General features: G+C 35.1%; 1 protein-coding gene across 1 annotated transcript in view; it reads left to right on the top strand.

The window, feature by feature from the left end:
* The window catches only part of LOC136025530 (NHL repeat-containing protein 2-like), a 70,209-nt gene that overhangs the window by 20,353 nt on the left and 27,607 nt on the right, over window positions 1-22,249 (top strand). The window contains exons 5-7 of the mRNA XM_065701560.1: window positions 4,155-4,292; window positions 13,208-13,428; window positions 17,163-17,263. Of these exons, the coding sequence (XP_065557632.1) occupies window positions 4,155-4,292; window positions 13,208-13,428; window positions 17,163-17,263 (460 nt within the window). The remainder of the gene's footprint in view (window positions 1-4,154; window positions 4,293-13,207; window positions 13,429-17,162; window positions 17,264-22,249) is intronic.

Raw genomic sequence — 22,249 nt, forward strand, 5'->3', positions numbered from 1 at the left:
TCAAAATTATTTTTGACTTTTGAGATTGAGGGGTCATTCTTAAAGATTTGGGATAAAATTCAAGCTTTAGTTTAAAGAGTGAGGTATTGACGAGGGGGCAAACCCCTCATATACGTAATAAAAACACACACATATAGAAGTTCATTACGTAAGTTAATTCGTAAGGTATGTATGTTTATTACTAACAAAAACGTTCGTAGAAAAAATAAAAAATCTAGTGGCATTTTTAAGTAACCAAAAATTGCAGGGCAACTAGGCATCCTCCCCCACTCCTTTTTTTATCAAAATCATCCGATCAAAACTATGAGATAGCCATTTAGCAAAAAAAAAATTAAGATGCAAATTTCGTTTTGATTATTCATGTGCGGTGAGCCAAAATCAAAACATGCATTAATTCAAAAACGTTCAGAAATTAAATAAAAAACAAGTTTTTTTTAACCGCAAGTAAGGAGTGACATTGAAACTTAAAAAGAACAAAAATTACTCCGTACATGAAAGGGGTTGTCCCTCCGCAATGCCTCGCTCTGTATGCTAAAGTTTTTTTTATTGTTTTAAAAAGTAGAGTTGGGACAGAGTCAAACTTCAGTCTAAAGAGCGAGGCGTTTCGGAGGGGACAACCCCTTTCATATACGGAGTATTTTCTGTTCGTTTTAAGTTTTAATGTCACTCCTTACTTGCAGTTAAAAAAACTTGTTTTTTTTTTATTTAATTTCTGTAAAGCATGTCCAGTCATGATATTGTGGAAATTATGCGTAGATAATAACCTTTTTTAGCATAATAAAGGCCTCCATCTTACTAGCCTCTAAAAAGGCCTCTGAGCCTAATAGAAAGGGAACTAAAATTCATAACTAGACCATCTTCATAACGAGTAAATGAAATAATGTCATTAGTATATAGAGACGCATCCCGTCCCCAAGGGATACGGGTTGTAGATAGTGAACGAAGACACACCGCCAAATGCACAAGCATCAGCAATATAAGGAATATAATTAAAAATGTAAGGAGTTAAGACTCCACCCTATCCAATTTCACGAAAAAAAAAAGAAACCTGAAGTAGGAGCAGCAATATTTATTCTATGGTCTGAATTCCAGGATTTAAGAACGGTAAACAAAGAAAGTTTAATCCCACCACTAATAACAGCTGGAAAAGTGGAATTGTGCGGAATATTGTCAAAAGATCCTTGTATCTACTCCACTCTCTTTAAACGGGCAAATGTGTGTATTTATATGTATGTATGTATAACTTTTTTCTTGAAAATGGCTCCATGTTTTTTTGGAAATTGGAACCCTGGTATTTTTGGGAATGAAAAAACGGTCTAGATTGGTAATGAGTTTGAGAAATTTTATTTAAAGCTTTAAACTGCTCTTTACAACTAAAGAAAAAGGAATGAAACAAGAAAAAGCAAAAACCACATTGAATTGCAAAAGAAAATTTGGGGCAACAAAATTTGCGGTTAGAAAACAAAGCAAAACTACTTGAAATGAAGGAACGTATTAGTTTAGTATGTGTGAGTCTGTGAAGGATAAAAGGAAGGAGGAATTGATTTTTAGTTTTTCGTATCAAAATTTGCATGCAAAATTTAAAAAGATGACAAATGACTCCGAACATTAATCAGCTAAAGAAAAACGATTTCACACGGCAAATTATGTAACCCGTCAAGAATGCTTCCATTTGGGAGTACTTCTCTAAAAAGTCAGCTACTAACATAGAAGGACACCGAGGGGTGGCGAAAACTGGGCATACAATGTGGCGCGTGCCGCGCTTGGTGGAAGTGCACCCCGTTAGGTGCGACTAACCTAACCTAACTCTAAAATGAGAAGGATGCACCAAGTTTTGAAGATCCAAACAAGTTTTTCCAAGAATCCGTCTTTTATCCAAATCATTGATTTTCTCATCAAATTTTTGTAATCAAGATTGCAAGTGTTGAGGAAATCTATGAAGAAAAGTTATGGGGAAATCTCGTGGTCCAAGGTAACGAACAATAACCACTGTATCTTCGGAATATTCAGTGTAGTAGCGTGTTGATCCAGTGAAAAGCGGTGAATGATGATGGTTGTATTATTTTTTTCTCAAACACCTGAATTCTGTTTCGCGGCCAAGTCGTGTAACACCTACGTAGTTATCGGCTAAACTAGTTTTCTGCTTTAACTTTATCCGTAGGATACGATCACGTTTAACACATGTGACTCAGGTCAAGTGTTACAGCTTTTAGAGAAAAGCGTTTCGTGTGTTCAGGTCGAAAAGTAATACGACACTGTGCTAATTCAAGCCATATCAGATGTGGACGACTTACATAAGGCGTTTGAAGTGGCGTATCCACGGTCCTTCCTGACGCTCGAGCTGGATAAAACAAAAAGTAGGTAAGGGTCTCCACACGGTAATAGGTATTTTAAACTGAAAGGATTTTTGCCACGGTGTTTTGTAACACCGTGTGGTGTTACCTATATATATATGATAACACCATATATATATATAGGTACTAGCTGTTGGGGTGGCGCTTCGCGCCACCCCGACACCACCCCAACACCAAGCCCCCCCCGTGCGTAAGTCGTTACGCGCCATATTAGCTACGCGCCATTGTAGTTGTGTCCCTGTGTCCCACCTGTGAATATAGATATATATATATATATATATATATATATATATATATATATATATATATATATATATATATATATATATATATATATATATATATATATATATATATATATATATATATATATATATATATATATATATATATATATATATATATATATATATGTTTTTAACTACGTAAAACTTGCGAATATACAACATTCTTCGCTGTCCCATTGTCTGTGCATATAAATAGATTGTCAGGTTTACCGACTCTTGAACATGCAATATATAATTGTCCATGGGAAAAACAATCCGTATTCAGATCTATACCTCATTATTCTAATGATTGCCCTTGAGTTTTGTTGATGGTGATTGCTAATCGAACATTCCCTGTGTCCCCGTTGTCATTTATATATCCCCCTGTGCCCCCCGGCGTCCCCGTTGTAGTTGTGTCCCTGTGTCCCGGTCGTCATTTGTGTCCCGGTCATTAATTTCGTCAGTCGACAAACATGACGCCAGTCGACAAACAACTTCATGACGGCATAATGCTCAATCCTTATAATAACGTCAGTCGACAAACATGACGTCAGTCAACGGACAAACAAACAACTTATTTTTATATATATAGATTACCTATATATATGGTAATACCTATCACCGTGGGTCTCCACACGGTGATAGGTATTTTTTAAACTGACAGCATTTTTGCCACGGTGTTTTGTAACCATTTCATTCGACAGAAAATCATGGCCAGCGTGAAGTTGAACTGTCTGTAACCGAGGTAAGGATTTTTGAAAACCACATTGCCTTTCCATGACGTACAAATCACAGTTTAAATAGGGATAAATCTTTTATTAAACAGTGAAAAAAAAATGACAAAAAATGTGGATATTTCGATCACATATACAGTGACAATCATCAGCTGATGACGGTCACAGTATTTCTGGAAGTATTTCTAGGTTACTGTATTTCTGAGGACGATACTGTGCTTCTAGAGTATTTATGCTGATCACGGTCACTGTTTATATGATCGAGAATTTTTTTCACTGTTTGACAAAAGGAGTTATCCCTATTTGAACAGTTATTCGCCATCTGACGCAGAAAAAATGAGCTCCAGGTTAGGAGGCTGTTGCCCCGGTGGGACAGCATCTTAATTTACATCATCCTCCTCTTCTGAATACTCATATAACCTATGGCATAATTGATTGTGTCTCCCAATATTTTCTCTAACAGATCCATTAAGTACGAGGGATCAGCAATTTTCAGCAATTCTGAAATTGAGTTTTTGGGTAATCCTCATGACGTCAGTTACATGAAAAATGTTTTTTTTTTTCTTCTAAAATTGAGTCTCTAAAAGAGTTTTCCCAATCTTTTGACCTATCTCGATCGTCTTTCCAGGCAGAAAATCTCAGGGTGCCAATTTGCCAAAAAAATAGATGTAGCCATTTTCGAGAAAAATACATAAATAAATACATACACAATTCTTCATTTAAAGAAAGTAGATATACAGATATCAATTTATAAATCTTTCTATTTATGCAGGCATTAAATCTATGTTTCTATGTTGCAGAACATCGTTGGTTGCGGTTTTCGAGGATATCTAGATGGTCCTAAGGACATTGCGAGGTTTAATGGACCCCAGGGTGTCTGTGTCTTATTAGACGGGTCTATTTTGGTTGCTGACACGGGAAATCATCGTATCAGAATGGTAATTGTGATTATTGTTCTTCTTCTCTTTTGCTTTTTTGTTTTCTTTTGTTTAATTTTCAAGTATTAAGTTACAGCTTTTAGAAATTACTTTTTTTCTAATTGTGTGTAATTCCAAGTTTGGAACGGATGAAATAGTAGTTTGAAATAGTTTCAAACTAATTTTTCAGAAATAAACTACCCCTCCCCCTCCCTCGGCATCCTAAATTTTATTAGTGTATAAGCACTTCTTATTCACTTATCAAACAAGAGTTTTTTTTTTATTATTGCTCCCCCTCGAATTTTTATTGTTGAATTTTTATATTTGGTAACAAATTTTTTGCCATTATATATCCATTTGACCACCCTTTATTCGCAACAGCTAAATAAGATTAGTCCAGTGGTTTGAATTAGTTTCAAACTAATTTTTAATATATAAAATGCCCCCCCCTCGAAATTTTAAGTTTTATTGAGTGTATGGGACCTTTTTATTCATTTATTTCGGAAAGTTGTGGAAAATTGCGGGAAACCCCATAAAATGGGTTTTGATCGAAACAAAACTTGAAATCACCTTGGCTAAAAACCCTGTACAGGAAACTCACAGTCCCCGGGGTTGAACAACAAAGAAACTCCCTTTTTTCATGGCTAGCACTGAAGTGTCTCTTTTTTTAAGTTGTTTTCTTCCGCTGATAGCGGGGCAGTGGAACATAATAGAGGGCTGTTTAATTGATCTGCGATTACCCAGACAAGTTAGAGACAAAGAGCTAAAGATGCAGTGGCATTGCACATGCAACAGAGGACAAAACAAAGCACATTATTCATAAGGTAGAAAAATGTTCGTTGTTAAATGTCAAATGATTTATTATTCTAAAAACAAAGTTGTATGCCCTGGGGATTACAACACTTCCAAGTAATATCGAAAAGTGCAGTAAATTTAAAAGTAAGCAGTCCTATTTTGATGGCTGAAATACTTTAATCCATGTTTACTGCTCTAAATTTTGATGCATTATTTTTTCAATCGCAAAAGCTTTATCCATTCAACTTTCTTTGCTACTTAGTTCCTCTTGTTTATTTATTTATCTATATCTCGTAATCAATGTTCGATTTATTTATCTTATCAATCTTCTAATTATTTTATTGTTTACTTACACTTTTCCGCTTTCCAATTACAAAGGTACCTTGGGGGGACTAGGGCAGGATAGCGACGTCCTTCTCCAAACTCGTTGGCTCACAAGAAATCTTTATTACCGTCTAGTTGACTGATAATGTCCTTTGATATTGATATTGTCCTTTTCGGCCAACTGTCTAGGGCTAAATGGAAAGCAGGTCGTCTGCGGTTGGGGTGGGAGAATGTCAGAGAAGGATTTAAAGGAAATGGGAGCTTCCTGGGAGGGTGTAAAGAGGGAAGCTTTGAATAGATTGAGATGGAGGAGGAGTGTGTGTAGCTGTGTTGGCCTCAGGTGGCTTGGTGCTGCGGTGAGTTGTTAGTAGTAGTAGTAGTAGTAATAGTAGTTTACTGATATTAAATTTTGCTGCGGCATATATATGTCTGGCTGCTCATCCCTTCCCTTTCCCTACGGAAATCAACACTTCAGTTACCCGATATTAAATGACAACTGCTGACATATTTACTGTACTGAGGAACATCAACAAGTCATACTTGACTAATTAGTGTTTTAGCTTTAAGCAACTATTATTGAAGCTTAATAAAAGCATAAAAGAAAAAAATATAACCATATCAAAAAGCTAAAAATTACACAATAACTCAAAACAAGGTACCGATCATAATTTCATATTTAAATCGAGCGTGAAGGAACACGAAGGAAATTATATATAAAAAATATTTTGCTTGTTTTTTTCCAGGAAAACCATTAATTAAAAAATTTAGTCATTAATAAGAAATCAAAAAAAAAAAAAATCAGGAAACTAAGTAATATTCTTTAAAAAAAAAACAAAAAAAACACACAGTTTATATTGTAAAAGCTGTGGCTACGCAGAGTGGTTTGTTTAAGTATTTTGCTACATGTATCGATGCGTATTATCTCCCCAAAGAGGGTAGGAACATTGAATTGGGTACCATAGAACACATTTTTTAAAGCATACCATCATCTTTTATCCGGATCAATTCTACTTTCAATCAATTACAAAATCGACTATATGTAGCAATTTACTTTAAAATGAGCCCTTAAACGACTCTTTGGGACTTTCCAGTGCCCAACTAGCTGCGGAAAAGAAAGAATCGAAAATAAGATGCTTCTCATGCGGAAAAAATGACTTTCCTCCTTTTCAAGAGAGTGGATTTTTCTTGTTCTTCAAGCCAAGTGACTTTGTTTCCTGTATAGGGTTTTCATGGTGTACTTTGTGTTTCAATCCGACATCATTTTACTTTGTTGCAGCTACTGCTGCAACCACTACATTTGTTTAGGAAATATTAAAGCTGATTGTTTTTTCACTTCACAATAGCAGATTTACGTATAATATTACGTACAATAGCAGAATATAGTTGAAACACGTTCTTCTCTTTCAACGTTCTTTTTTCACCCAGTGTTTTAACAAGAACATTTAAAGATAATTTTAAAGGTAATTGCTTCATATTCTTGCTTTTGCAGATCATAAAACTTTCAGATAAAATATTTCAGATTAAATCAAATTTTTCGACAAAAAAACAACAATTATATCTTCGTATACAAGATGATGAATGATGTCATAAACTTATGTCAGAATCATTAATGTTGCTATATTAAAACTTTACGATAATGTCAGTTGCAATAATATTATTGCTATTATGAAAGGCTGACAGGCAAGGGTGTATTCAGTAGGGTAGGTCTAAACCCGACCCTCCCCCCGAAATTTTTACCCGAGTCGTAAAAACGCAACAAAAATTCAGTTTTTATGCGTCTTTTTAAGTTTTTGTGCGTAATGATTACGGGCCTGCCGACAGGTCAGCTATGAAAGCCACCAAGAAAAAGTTAAGAGATCATTAAGGCTGAATCAAATACACGTTAAAAGGTGTCTTAAATAATGACTATGACAACCTTTTTGTGCGTAATGATTACGGCCCTGCCGACAGGTTAGGTATGAAAGCCATCTTGAAAAAGCTAAGAGATCATTGAGGCTGAATCAAATACACGTTAAAGGGTGTCTTGAATAATAACGATGACAACGTAGTTTATTTTTTACTAGTTCCTGCTAAGAAAAACCCAAGGCTTTTTCTTGTATATAATGTATATATTTCATAATTATTGTTGCAGCGGTAGTTAAACATATAGAGTGTCAACCAACTGAAACGCAAATAAATAGAAAGAAGAAGTGTCATCTTTATAATTAGTTTTGAATTGTTTAATGTGTTGATTTCATGTGTTTAATGTGTTGATTTAATGTGTTGATTCACCCGGCTGCAGCAACACACGGCCGACGTAAGGACCTTAGTAGTAAAGAAGCATCGTTAATCCGATACAATGTAATACATAGAGCAATTTTTTTAAGTTTTGCGAAGTGAATTTGAGTTTCATAAATGAAAATATACCTGGAATTGGGTAAATAACGGCCCATAGTAACAACAAAAACGCGTTTTAAAAATTGTTTTAAATGACGAATTATCCCCTTGGTAACCAAAGCTAAAAAATTAGTTTAAAAAACTTATAAGCGATAAAAAAGTGGCTATTTGTAGTATGTTAAGGAATGGTAACTATTATGTCTCTTATTTTGATAGCATTAAATAAAAGATAAGCTGTTTAATAGAAAGTTAGAAGAACCCTTAAAACTCAAAATGAGTAGAAATCATTTCTCATATGCAGTGCTTGGCCCCTTCCTCAAAACTTCGCTCTTCTCGCCCAAGTTTTTTTTAGTACTTTAAAGAAGTTTCTTATTCTAACTAGACCTACGTTGCCCGGGCAACGTGAAGTGTTGCGGCAACCTTTGTCCGGCTTCGCCGACTAAAGTGTTGCGAGAGCAACACTTTGGTTTTGTTTCTTCGCTATCGATCAGTAATCACATAATCAAAGGTTATTCCTCAGCGTTGAAAAAGCAACAACAAAATAGTATCGACAGAAGGGACTATCTTATATTAGAATATCTTGTATAATCTACTTGGCATAATAAAGCTATCCCTAACTTTTCAGGATCAAAATACCATAGATGACATTCTATTAATTATTACGAAACTATCTCATTGTTTTACATTCTCGTTTGTGCTTGCTTCTTCACTATCGGTTAAACGATGAAGTTGTCAGCCTATCGAAGGTTTTAAAACGGCATGTTCAAACAAGAACGCAGTCAGTTATCACATGACCAAAGGCTATTCCTCAGCGTTGAAAAAACAACAAGTACAAAATGATATCGAAAGAAGGGACTAAATTGACTTTGCAGTCAGTTGAACTTTATCCTTTTCAATCGTAGAAATCGTGACGGATGAAAACTTGGAACAATCTCTTATATAATCTAGTTGGTATTATAAAGCTATCCGTAACTTTTCAGGATTAAAATACCATAGGTGACACTAATTATTACGAAACTACCTCATTGTTTTACGTTATCGTTTGTACTTGTTGCGTAAACACTTAATTCTGTCAGATTTAAAGAGATCGAATACAATGTGCACCAATTTTCACAAATTTCTAGCCCAAAGTGAACAGATTCTTACTTACAAGTCCCTCTCCCGTGATAGACATCAAGTTCACCGGAAACAAATAAATGGGTACACCAACTAGCAAAAGTTGCAAACCCCTCATCGCTGAAGATGATTTTAGCCCAACAGCCGATTATTACTTACAAGTCCCCTACATGTCATACCACTGGAACCAAATTGGTTTAACCATCAAATACACCGGAAACAAATAATAGGTACACCAACTAGCAAAGGTGGCAAACCCCTCATTGCCGAAGATGATTATGAGCTAACAGCCGTTTCTCGCCCAAAGTGAAACGATTCTTACTTATAAGTCCCTCTCCCGTGATAGGCATCAAGTTCACCGGAAACAAATAAATGGGTACACCAACCAGCATAGTTGCAAGCCCCTCATCGCTGAAGTTGACTGTAGCCTAACAGCAGATTATTACTTACTAGTCCCCTACATGTCTTACCATTGGAACCAAATTGGCTTTACCATCAAATACACTGGAAACAAATAATATATACACCAACTAGCAAAAGTTGCTAGCCCCTCATTGCCGAAGGTGATTATTACCTAACAGCCGACTGTTGCTTATAAGTCCTCTATTTGTCTCACAATTTGTATCGGCCTAGATTTCGTTTCAGTTTTTACCTTACTACTGAAGTAGTCATCCCCTTGAAACTTTCTAACGGGTATACCTCGTGAAGGAATTTTTGTACCAAAAAATGGATGTCACACACTTTGATCAGCTCATCAAGAGCTATCGGTTGCCGTCAAAAAAGAATTCTGTCTGTCTTAGATCAAAAGTTGATTTTTTTTTGCCACAGGCCAACTTTCTACTGTCACCACTTAGAAAGGAGCAAAGGATAAGCTCCATTTTCCTTAGCAATCAGAGAACTTTTAAAGTTTATTAGGCACGTCTGATACCATTTCTCTATCACAATCCCAAGTCCGAAAAACCGAATGATAAACTCAGCTGAAATCACAAACTGAAATGGGTAGAAACAATAGATGGCCGCACTTTCGGACCCGTGGGAAACCCGTGGGAAATTTCGCGTATGTAAATTTTTCTATTTATCACCCAAAGAAGATATATTGGCTGTGGGGCCGGGTAACTGCCGCATATATTTAACACTTATAGATTTTAGTCCATCTTCAGTTTGAAAGTGGTGCCTGCTTGTCTGCTAGAACGAGCTTTCCACTCGAAAGCAGAAACATGGTTTGATGTTTCTGCTTTCGAAGTTGTGCTTGGCTGCACAACTTCAGATATTCCCCTCTGACATAGGCTATATAACTCCACTTCACTTCGTGCACCATAGAACCGCACAGGTTAGACCCTTACCAGTTTCCGGGAATAAGCCGAGATCGGCGGCATAGGAAAAAAAACGAAACGGGACAAAACCCAAGTGTCGCTTTCGCAACACAATTAAATGGCCCTTGTATTTCAGGAGTCGTTCTTAAAGAATTGGGACACAAAGTTAAACTTTAGCGTAAAGAGCGTGGTATTGAGGATAGCGCAAACCACCTCATATACGGAATAATTTATGTTCGTTTATGTTTTAAGTTGTTCCTTACTTTCAATTGAAATATTTTCTTATTTCTTAATTTCTTCCTTTTTTCGCAAAAAATGAGAAATTAGGGGGATGTTCCCCGTCAAATACGGGATAATTTCGTGTTTCTTTTGCTTTTAGATGAAAAAAATTTCTTTTAGCTTAATATCTGATCATTTTTTCAAATACTGCTGGGAAGACTAGCTCCCCCTCCAGGAAAAGAGCAGTAATGCCTACACCGATACTAGCACGCCCATAGCCACTACTCTTTTCTTTTACAATTGTTAAAGATCACTAAGAAGGCTTAACGACGATTCCCTTAAGGCATTTGTGCTATGATTTTCCCGATGCCGCTAAAATTCTTTGTTCGATTTAGTATAGACCGCGAAAATAGTGACCGGTCATCTACCGAAATTTCGAACTTGGTCGGTAAACCCAGCAGTTTTACTGACTCCTGCCGTGGTTTTATAGATGGTGTCACAATTTTCTATTTGATTAAATAAACAGCATTAAAATTGTGACATGATATGTATCGAAATCTGGATATCCGTCGGTAAATTTAGCGGTTTTGCCGATCCGAGCAGCGATTTTACATATTGTTTTCGAAACAGACACTATGGTGATTTTTGAAAAAAACAGTCGGTAAAAATTACCAGCCTGTCGGTAAAATCTCTTCTTCCCCCCCCCCAAAAAAAAAAACTTTTTGGCTAGTAACGACCCGTTTTGCTGCACATTGCTTTGGTCTACTGCGCTCAGGTGGCTGTTATGTTATAGTTTAGCAGGTATTATTATTTACTTATACAAATTTAAACCTAAATGACGGAGGTTCTTGTTAGACATAAGACTTTTTTCTTCAAGATATTTTGCTTCAATACATTTTTTCAAGAAGTTTTTAAAGATGTTTCAAGACTTTTTCAAGATATTTCTCTTCAAGACGTTTTTCTTCAAGACATTTTTCAAGATGTTTTTCAATACATTTTTCAAGACGTCTCAAGGCATTTCAATAGAATTATAATCAACACCAGAGGAAATTATTTTTCTTTAATTTTGGAATCAAAGAGTGAATAGCACTTGGCGACATAACCAGGAAAGAATTCTCTTATTTGAAAGAACAAGGTCAAGCTGTTTTTCAAAAAACTCCTCTATGCTTTTGTTGGGAGCACTGAACTCGCTCGCGAAATATTCAACCCCCTTTTTTCTGGTACACTAGCACTCTGGGCTTTGATAGGCTTGCTATACTTCCAGAGTTTGGACGGGTCTTCAGTAATACGGATTATGTTTTTCTGGATCAGTCTTAACTTATGGTTTTTCAGTTCATTGTTAAATTTTCGTTTCGTACGGAGCCTCAAGTCATTTACTAAGCCATCGTTCCAGACAGAAAGCCATAGCTTAGCCGAATTACACGCATTCACTAGATCACTTTTTTTTACCAATCTTCTAGCTGAGACTTTTTACGAACATGTCAAAGAGGAACGGCGCTTATTTCAGAACATTTCAGCGCATGATTTATTTGTGCCAAGTAGGAAGTGAGCTCAACTGAAATGTTTTTTTCACTTTGTGGCAGCTCAGCACCATCGCATAAAAGATAGATAGGCACTTTGATTTTGCTCAGTATCTCGTCAACGACTTAACTGAAAGACTCACTTGACACATTTTTCCAATCTCGGTAGGAAAACCAATTCGATTCTGTATTCTGAGCCATAGGTGGGGAGGAGTAAAAGCAAGTAGAGATAGGAAGGTGGTCAGAATAGAATCCTTTTTTTAAAACTTTGACCTCGTGACTGCCGAACGAAGCAACAACATGGTCTAAGTTAGAAGATGTGGAAAGCGGCCCAATGTATGAAAAGTTGTCACATTTTGAAAATTCCATTTTGAGTATATGTAAGCACCTTTTGAAAATTTTAATTATTTGATTGGTATTCATGGCGCCAGGTCCAGTAGAACCGTGCTGTCAAGTGTTATTTCCCAATATGTTTGAAATCGACTTTGTGAAATGAGCGTAACGCTTTCTGCCAAGGTAAAAAAAAAAAGGATATGGCATTAGACTTTACAGTCCGTACCGGCGGTGCTGATCTCCGTTTCTTGGCCCTTCAGCCAGGAAGTGCAATGGGGGGTTGGGGGCCAGCCATCCTGTGCTTTCGCACACCCTTCCTGTTTACCTTCCCAGATTTCTCGAGGTACCCATTTAGAGCTGGGTCGACTCCTGCCCCCGTATGGTCGAGATTATTGTGCCCAAATAATGAAACACGAATGCACTTGAAACACGAATAATGAAACACGAATATGCACTTGAACTGACATTTGATAAATGTCAGTTGATGCTTGCTCATAAATTTTAGACTCGAAAGCTGAGATAAAACTTTCTAAAACAGTATCATACACGTACAAAAATGCTTCAGTGTTCCAATAAGTGTATTGTCTACTTAGCCATAAGCTGGTTCAACTATTACAAGACCATTAACCATTACAAGATATGATTATGGTATATGGTTATATGGCTAGACCCCCCCCCCCCTTCTTCCTTTGTGTGAATATGTATCTATCCTAGTCATTGCCCTACAACTTGAGTAATTTATAATCATAATTCTTTGAGTAAATTTCAGACCAAAAAGAAAATTACCCATGTATGGCCTCTTCTTTGAATTGTGGTTTCTCTTGTTTACAACGATTAATTTAATTTCAATTAGCAATCGTGACTTATAGCCTTTTTCAGTGTCATAACATAGAAACCTTGCTATCATGGACTAGCTAACTGGATATACTTTTTATTTTAGATAGATGTATCTGGTAACGTTTCCACACTCATCGGCAATGGAAAACAAGGAGGCGATTTTTCAGGGGGGAAAGAAGGGCCGTCCCAAGCAATATCCAGCCCCTGGGATTTAACAACTTATAAAAGTTCATTAGACGCTCCTGAAATCTTATTAATTGCTAATGCAGGTAGTCATCAGATATGGGGCTATTTTTTCAAAGATACAGTTTGGTGGAAGGACAAGTAAGCATTATTTTTACTATTTTTTTTCTCTTTCTGACCTTTATGTATCAGAGGAAACCTCCAAAACAGTAATTGGATCTAAATCAATATTGTGTTTCGTGTTTTTAATTTTGAGTAAATTGTCAATCTTGTGATGGTGAAGTGGATTGACCTCAGCTGAACGATACGGGGTTCCTGCCCCCGTATGGTCGAGATTATTGTGCCCAAATAATGAAACACGAAGAAAAAGAAATACAATGTCTAGTCATATATATTTGAGAGGGGGTGTAAATCCAGCATTCCCAAGTTTGGATCTCAGAGTTATCTAATAACTGTTAAATCATACTCTATGCTCCTATTGTACTGATGTTTGAATAAATACTTTTGATAATGTGTTGTCAGTTCTATGGTCCAACCACCGATACATCTGAAAGTCGTTATTTTGTCGTATCAAATAATTGATGATGCTACGGATGCTGAAATAAAAATATATTTTTGCTCACTATAATGTTAATAGAATGCGGATCCTGTAGTGACGCAGTCAGATTCTTGTCAGCTTAGTAATACGGAATCCACAGTCCAAATTCAGGTGCAGCAACGCAATGGGAAGCTTGAAATTTGAATCAGGTCATGTGATTATGCGAAAGCGTCTCCAAACAAGAAGATGAAGGATGAAGGCTGTCTGTTTTATTGATGCTGATGATGTTCATGTTTTACTGCTGATGGTAAAAAGCTGAATACTGCTGCTATTATTAATAAGTCTCTGAAGTTGCAAGCCACCTGAGGTCAGCGAAGCTGCGCATGATCCTCCTCCATAACAATAAATTTAAAGCCTCCCTCTTTACAGAAATTTCCAATTTCTCCTAAATTCCTCGTTATGAACTCCTCGTTCTCTCCCAATTTGGGGACGACCTACTTTTTGTTTGGTCCTAGATGGTTGGACGATGTTGATGATTCACTATAGAAATAGAGTGATGGGAATTCATTATTTGTTTAGAGGTATTGCGATTCATTATATGTATAGTGTTGGTGATTCGTTATAGGAATAGAGTGATGGGAATTCATTATATGCGTAGAGTTATTGTGATTCACTTTACTAAATCAAATAGCTTACATTTATTCGCAATCTGGGGAAATTAACCTAGTAAACTGTGTCTAGATTTCTCATCTATAGCATACGGGAAAATAAACTTATTTCTAGAGTGAAACGTAGACCTTTAGTTGAAATTTTAACCCTAGTCAATTAAAATCCAGCTTCATGAATTTTCTAGTGCTGTTGGGTGATACTGCACTGTGAATGGTCCAATCATTTCCTATTAACCCTATTTTACACGGCCAAATATTTCCCTCTTATGTTGTTGCCACAGTCATTTGTGCAAATTTAATTGAAAAAATTGGAGCTAAACAAAAGTAACCCAATAGGGAAATCCACTCAATTTGATTGCCTAATATATTAATGAAAATGATTCCCCCTCTCCGTCATAGTAGTACAAAGATGTATATTTTACACTACTTTCTTTGCAACAACCCAAATTTCCCAGTTTTGGAACATACATGCCCATTCTCTATAAGTCTAGAGCAAAGTAATCCATGCTTACGAGACTGTATTGACTTTAAGCCTGAAATGCCTTGGGAGATTAACATAGAGATCAAACAGAAACCTAAGAATAAACATACTTTCGAGCTTGTTTATACTTTCACATATTTTCACGGAATTCAAATTTGTCTAATCATATGATAGTTCATACTGGAGAAAAACCTTACAACTGCAAGATATTTATGGCCGCACTATATTTTGGTCAGTGTTGTCACGTTGAACCAGAAAATAAATAAATAGAACTTATTTATTAAAATTAACAACGCTTTTCATGGGGACACATATTGGATTTGTATTGTTCAAACCAAACGCAAACGAATAAGTTGTTTTATTTTTAAAGCGATATTACTTTGTATCGCAGTGCTTTTTTGTGTTAGAACATTCATCCTTGAGCCTTTGAGGGGAAATAGTCAAACCTACAAAACCTGTTACAAAAAAAAATAAAAAATGGGAAACTAAAGGTTGGCAGCCCTCATGCATGTGCATGATGATTTCTGTCTGTTTTAGCTTTTAAATTTTGTCCTTTTTATCTGAAAAAACTGTTATTATTTAATTGGTTAATTTCTACAATTAAGCAGACTAAATCCCCCACCTTTTTATGGATCTTGTGGTTTTCTTCTATATTATTTTGTACTTAAGGTTTTTCCTTTAGTACAAAGAAATTTACTAGATCATTTTCTGAGAAATCTACGTCGTACTCCAATTTGAGGATTCATACTGGAGAAAAACTCAGGGCATCTTTGTAAAATTTAATTTTTGAATATATTTGAATTAACTAGCATTCTTTAAATATGTTAAAATATGTTATTAAATATATTTATTTTTTTTAAATATGTTAAGTTTTGACGTTTAGCCGTAAGCTGCTTTTCATGAAACAGTATGTTTTCTTAACAGAAGCATATATATGTTTTATTTACAGAAACATATATCTTTTCTTAAAGCCTGAAATGTCTTGGCGAATTGACATAGAAATCAAAGAGAAACTGAAGATTATACTTACTTCCGGAAAATTCCAGGTTTTATCCAACCAAGCTTAGCCCTTCAATGGAAGTCGAAATTTTTATGAACTCAATTTAAGCTTACTTATTTTTTTGTTTATTCTGCAGCTAAGTGAACTCTCAATGCTGCTTGTGGTTTTTATTCTTATGATAATTAAATCCTGGTACTACAATTAATTCAATTTGTTTTTAAATTAATTATAAATTAGTTTAAACTAACGTAATTTTAAGTATATAAATGAATAGTTTTTAATTCTTTTCACGAAAAAAAAATTTAATGGCCTTGTGCTTTGCAATTAAATGCTTGTGATTCACAATAAATATTAATTTAAACATTTAAAAAATTAGTTATAAATTAATTTGAATTAAAATAATTTAATTTAAAATTGAGTATTTTTTTAATTCTTATCACAATCAAAGCTATTCACAATCCTGTACTTCACAGTTAAATCTTTTTATTTCACAGTTTAAATCAATTTAAATTTAAGAAATTGCCACGAATTAGTTTAAGTTATAAGAATTTAAGTTTAGAAATGCCTAAGTTCTAAATATTATCACAGTCAAAGTAATTCACAACGTTGTGCTTCATAATGAAATTCTCGTACTTTAAAAATAAAGTTAATTTAAACTTTTTAGAATTTGTTATTAATTAATTTTAGTTAAATAATTTTAAGTTTTTAAGTCCTTGTACGTCACAATCAAAATTAATAAAAAATTTTAAAATTAGCTATAAATTAGTTTAGGTTAAAATAATCTTAACTTTAGGATTGAAGACGTTTTAATTCTTATCACAATTAAAGTCATTCAGAACCTTATACTTAACAATAAAATCCTTGTACTTCACAATTGAAATCAATTTTAAATTTAAAAAGCTAGTTTAAATTACAGCTTCGTAATTACTGCTAATTTTATAGTTTTAAAATTGTTTAAGAATTAATGTAAGCTAAAATAAATTTTCTCTTTAGATTTGAACACGTTTTTAATTCCATTAACAATCAAAGTAATTCTCAACCTTACTTCACAATTAAGTCTTTGTACTTCACAACTCCAACTTTGTGTTCCATAAATAGAGCCTTAAAGTGTCTACTCTTATCATTTTCTCTTGCTCCTTAATTTTTATTATTATGAAGTACTTATTTTCTTTTCATTCTTTTTCTTAGGTTGTTCACTGAAAGGTCATGTGTTGCCCTAGTTGGCTCAGGAAATGAAGAAAATCGTAATAATACATACCCACATAAGGTGGGACTGGCTCAACCTTCAGGTAAAACTATTATTACGTTTCTATTTTCATACAAATATAATAAGACTCAAATGGAAAATACATTTTTAAGGTTTTTTTTTCTCGTGAGTGTGCCTTGAGTGGATAGTTCCTGTACTGACAATTACTTAAACGTAAATAATCTTAGAAATACTAAGGTTTATTTACAATAATCACTCTTAAGTAACCATTTGGCTGCTTAGTTGATTGCTGCTGAGTTGATTGGCAAAACGGGGTCTTGGGTAAATTCCCGGCTCTCGTAACTTTTTTTTCAGCCTTGTCCTTGTTACGCATTGTTACTATTTTATATTGTTTCAGATACTGTGGTTGCAGCCCATTCTACAACCTTGTAAAGAGTGAACCACGGCTCATAACAACGGCAAGTTTAAGAATTCTTTTTGAAATACTGTCTAGTGACAAAATATTGGTAGTTGAAGGTTATTTAAGAATCGTCGTAGTATATTGGTATTGGGCTCATTTGAAAACAAATTGCCATATTTAGTGCATGTTTTAATTAACAAAAGAAATTAGGCCACAGCAAAGCGGCATTTGACGCCACTTTACTTACTTATTTACTTCTACCTGTGGCGGGAATCCGGCTTTTCCACCTTACCCGGAAATCAAGGATCTTTGATACCTGCTTGGACCATGTAGTGCGGTAAGCTGCCTGGTGCTTTTCAAGTGGGAGCCATTGGGATATCCATCTGTAAACTCCTCATATAGGTTCAAAATCTGATTTAACCAAATTCTACCAGCTTTTCCGCTGACCTCCTTGGCGTCTCTTCCATGAGCTGAACGGTTTGGCCACACGGATTCGGCGTGGCAAATACTCTGTTGGTCTCCGTTGGACATGGTCCAACTATTTCAGTTGACGCTCCTTAATATAAATTAAAAAAAAAAAAAAAAAAAAAAAAAAAAAAAAAAAAAAAAAAAAAAAATTAATTTTGGCCCAATAGGGTAAAAATACCTGAGATTGCAAATTCTAAGAGACACAGTTAGTTTTTCATGGTCTAAAACTACACAGGAGCTTTTTCAACCTCTCCTCTCTTCTTTAATAAGGGCTCTAAGGCATGACACGAAAGACGCAGTTAGCTCCATTTCAAAAATTATATCTTATGTTAGTGCTATCACTTTTACCGAAGCCGCTCTTTCAAAGTTGTGTTCTTAGCCACTGGATTTGAAGCGTGTTTTCAGTGGGTTTGACAAAAGTCGTTTTCAGATTCTCCATGTTCAACACAGCGAAATTTTAAAGCGTTTTCGTCTCGCGAGTTCCAAGCATGCTGGAGGTTCCTCAAAATCATAACGCGCCAGAATAGCATGGTTGAACACGGGTTCTGAGAAGACGTTCCCTTGCGTTGGACATGCCACTCAAAACAGTAATCTGCACAACCTGTGTTGAGCTCCGTTTTGGACGTGGGTGGCCTGAAAACATAGTTAAAGTAAGATTGGGTTTCAAAATAACTGATTTTGGGTTACTTTCGCCCTCGTTTGGGTTAAGATTTTTAGTTTTCACTCCATTATTAGGGTGGAGCTTCCGTCACAGCTACGATTGTAGCTTTGTGGACAGGGTTTTGACTATCAAAAAAGCGTTTCGCTGTCAAAAATTGTTTCTTAAATATTTCTACAAAATGTTTGTCTAATCAATAGTTGAGGGATAATAATGTGATGCATAGTAGATCGCGCTACCTTGCTTTTCAACAGCCCAAAAAAATGTACAGTCGTTACTTTAACAAGGAAAGCATATTATTAGCAATTAACCAACCGAGATAATTCTTAACCAAATAATGAAATAATATTTATTTATTTCTAACCTGTCATATAATACAGAAGCACACAGAGACGGAGTACACAGATAAAAAGACAAAAAAAGAATATGAGGAAGAAAAAAAGAGACATCACAACTATCAAAACAATTTATAAAAAACATCTATGAAAACACTGGACAACTTTTACATAAATACAACTTTAGGTATCACTGCATAAGAAGGGGGTACCATGGATGAAAATTGATGTTGGTGTTGATAGAGCTATTGGTAGATCGGTTATTTTATAGTTACGGATTAATGGTGAATTTTGGGTCCACGGGGTTAAATGAAGTAACTATTTTGCAAATTTGAAGTGGACTGAACGGAGCTTACTTTTATCTGTTTGTGAGAAAATCTTCCAAAATAGTGCTGTGTATAGATAATGCGGTAGTGCTGTTGGATTATATAGTTTAGTGAGGATTACTAGGTTGAAATGTTTTTATTTCGGACAACTGAAACATAAAACGCACCACATTTTTTGTCAAGGTGGGAAATCAGCAGCAAACGGGTTTTCTTTATGGATGGACCAATTGGTAGACCAAGATAAATAAGTTTTTCAGCTGGCTTTTCTAAAGAACTTCCCAGTTGGACTGACGGTGTGAGACCCAAATTACCCCAATTAAATAGAAGAATCTCAGATTTCTCAGAGTTAATGCTACTCCTCTTATTCATACCCCATGCTTACCAGACCATACTTACCAGATATTTCTGCTATGTAATGAGAAACAGGTACTGGAAAATATTTCCTTGAATACGAAAAGACAACATAAAAATTTTAGGTTGCAGCTACCGCTGGGTCATGATTCTTAAAAATTCGAAAATCGAAAAACAATTTCCATGTTTTCAAAAGCTCATTGTATAGTTGTTTGGGACTTGTTGGGTACTCAAGGTATGATTATTTAATAATACTCATGTCTTCAGTGCATGGTTTGAAACATATTGGGTGGTAACGCCCGACGGCAGGGTTCTATTAGACCTGGCGACATGAATACCAATCAAATAATTAGAATTTTCAAAAGGTACTTACATATTCACAAATATGAATGTCAGTGCTTGCTATCTGACTATAAAAATCACATTCAGAGTGATAATGCTATTATTGTTCTTAATAGTAGTAGATCAGTTGTAAATATTGGAAACCGTCTATATGCTTGCTTCAAACTGAGAAATACATTGAATTTTTGACCCCATTGGACTACCCTACACATTCTACCATCCTCCCATTATTTTTATTTAAGAATTAACGACGCTTCTTGACTACTAAGGTCCCTGCGTCGGCCCTGCAGTGCATTCCTGCAGCGTGATACCATCCTCCCATCAAAACCTACATTGAAACATTGAAAAATATGTAGTTCAAAATGGGAAGAGAGTTCAAGATTGTTCGGCCTAGAGCTGTGCATGATATTGATTTCAGTGCCCTGAGGATAACTAGTGCTCATAACATGTTGAAATCTGTTTATTAATAAAGGTGTACTATTTCTATAAATGAGCAATAATTGTGTATGCATGTATGTATTTTTTCTCGAAAACGGCTCCATATTTTTTCGAGAAAATTAGTATCCTGGGATATTCTGGCCTAAAAAGCGATCGAGATGGGTTAGAAGTTTGAGAAAATTTATTAAGAGCCATAATTTTGCGAAAAATATTTATGTGAGTGACGTCATTTTTATATAAATCAGTATAGCAATGACGTTGTAACACATGTCCCACTTATGTGTAAAAAGTGATGATTTTCATGCATGGAAAAGTTTAGATTAAATTGCTTAAAGAGCTAAAAATTGGTAATTGCAAAAATATTTGTATATAACAAACAAATACAACGTAGAGACAATAGGGAAAATTTTTTCAAGACAATGGAAATTATTTATGTAGATATTTGAAAGAATTAAAACCTTGGAATTTCGAAGTAGAACTGTAGAAGTCATAAATTATTTAATTATTTTGGTCCTCTTATTAATGGAGGATCTATGTATAGAAGTTAAATTAGATGATGAAGCCTATTATGAGGCTTTCTTAACAGATGTTACTGATACAGAAATCGTAGTTACATTTGAAAATCTAGAAACAGCAGTTGGAGCAGTTGGAGTTCTGGCGCCGAAGAGAGTTCCATTCGCAAGGTCGCGCCTACCTCCTCTCAAAAATACCATTGGTGCTGCGCTTTCATATGCTGAAGGACAAGAAATTGAGGTGTATTCCAGGAAATACGATCTAGGGCCCGATTTTGGATGGTGGCGTGCTACTATTAAGATGATGAAGGGTGAATTCTTTGTTGTGGAGCACATTGACTGGAAAGATGATATTGTGAACCGTACTGAAATTATATCAGTGGATACAATCCGTGTACCAAATCCCAACCCCCCTTTAACAAAGGATGATTTTGTTAAATTTGAAGTTTCAGTCCCCATGGATTTGAGAGTTTACGCAAAGAGAGAAGGTGTACATAAGGAATTTCAACGTATTATCGGTGCTGCCATCTGTAGATTTGTACCAGAAAGTGACACTCTTGTTTGCATATCTCTAGCCGATTGGTCTGAGAGAGCGGCTAACGATTTCAAAGATATGATTTCGATTCATTTCGAATGTCTACGTGAACAGGTATTACAATTTGAGAGTATTATAGAGGAGTACTTGAAGAGTATTGAAGAGGAGGCCATGCCCGTGCGTTAGAATCAACAAGCATTAGCTCAACAGCTGAAGAAGCTTCTCTTCAAAGGGATAAGAACCTTTTAAACCTTGTTTTATGTTGCTTTCTCTAATAAACGGTTTATAGAACAAAAAAAAAAAAAAAAAAAAAAAAGGATGCTAGGGCTATATTTAAAAAAAAAATGTTTTAATAAGTGTTTTTAACTGATCAGTTTTAATTCTCACAATTTGATGTAAGTTATTTTATATATATATATATATATAGTTTCTCTCTTATTCTTGTATTGTACTGAAGACGGCCCTTGGACATATCTACATAAATAATAGGGCCGAAATATCTACATAAATAATTTCCATTGTCTTGAAAAAAATTTTCCCTATTGTCTCTACGTTGTATTTGTTTGTTATGGAAAGGCAGTGTGGTCTTCGTCGCTATTTTATTTGTATATACTTTGACAAGAGGTAACAACAATTCAAAAATCTTAAAAAAGAAAATCAAAAGTTTGAACTTTAGTTGAATTAAATAAAAAAACTAATTTTT

The sequence above is a fragment of the Artemia franciscana genome, chromosome 3 (genome assembly GCF_032884065.1).
Source record: "Artemia franciscana chromosome 3, ASM3288406v1, whole genome shotgun sequence".
Classification (NCBI taxonomy): Eukaryota; Metazoa; Arthropoda; class Branchiopoda; order Anostraca; family Artemiidae; genus Artemia; species Artemia franciscana.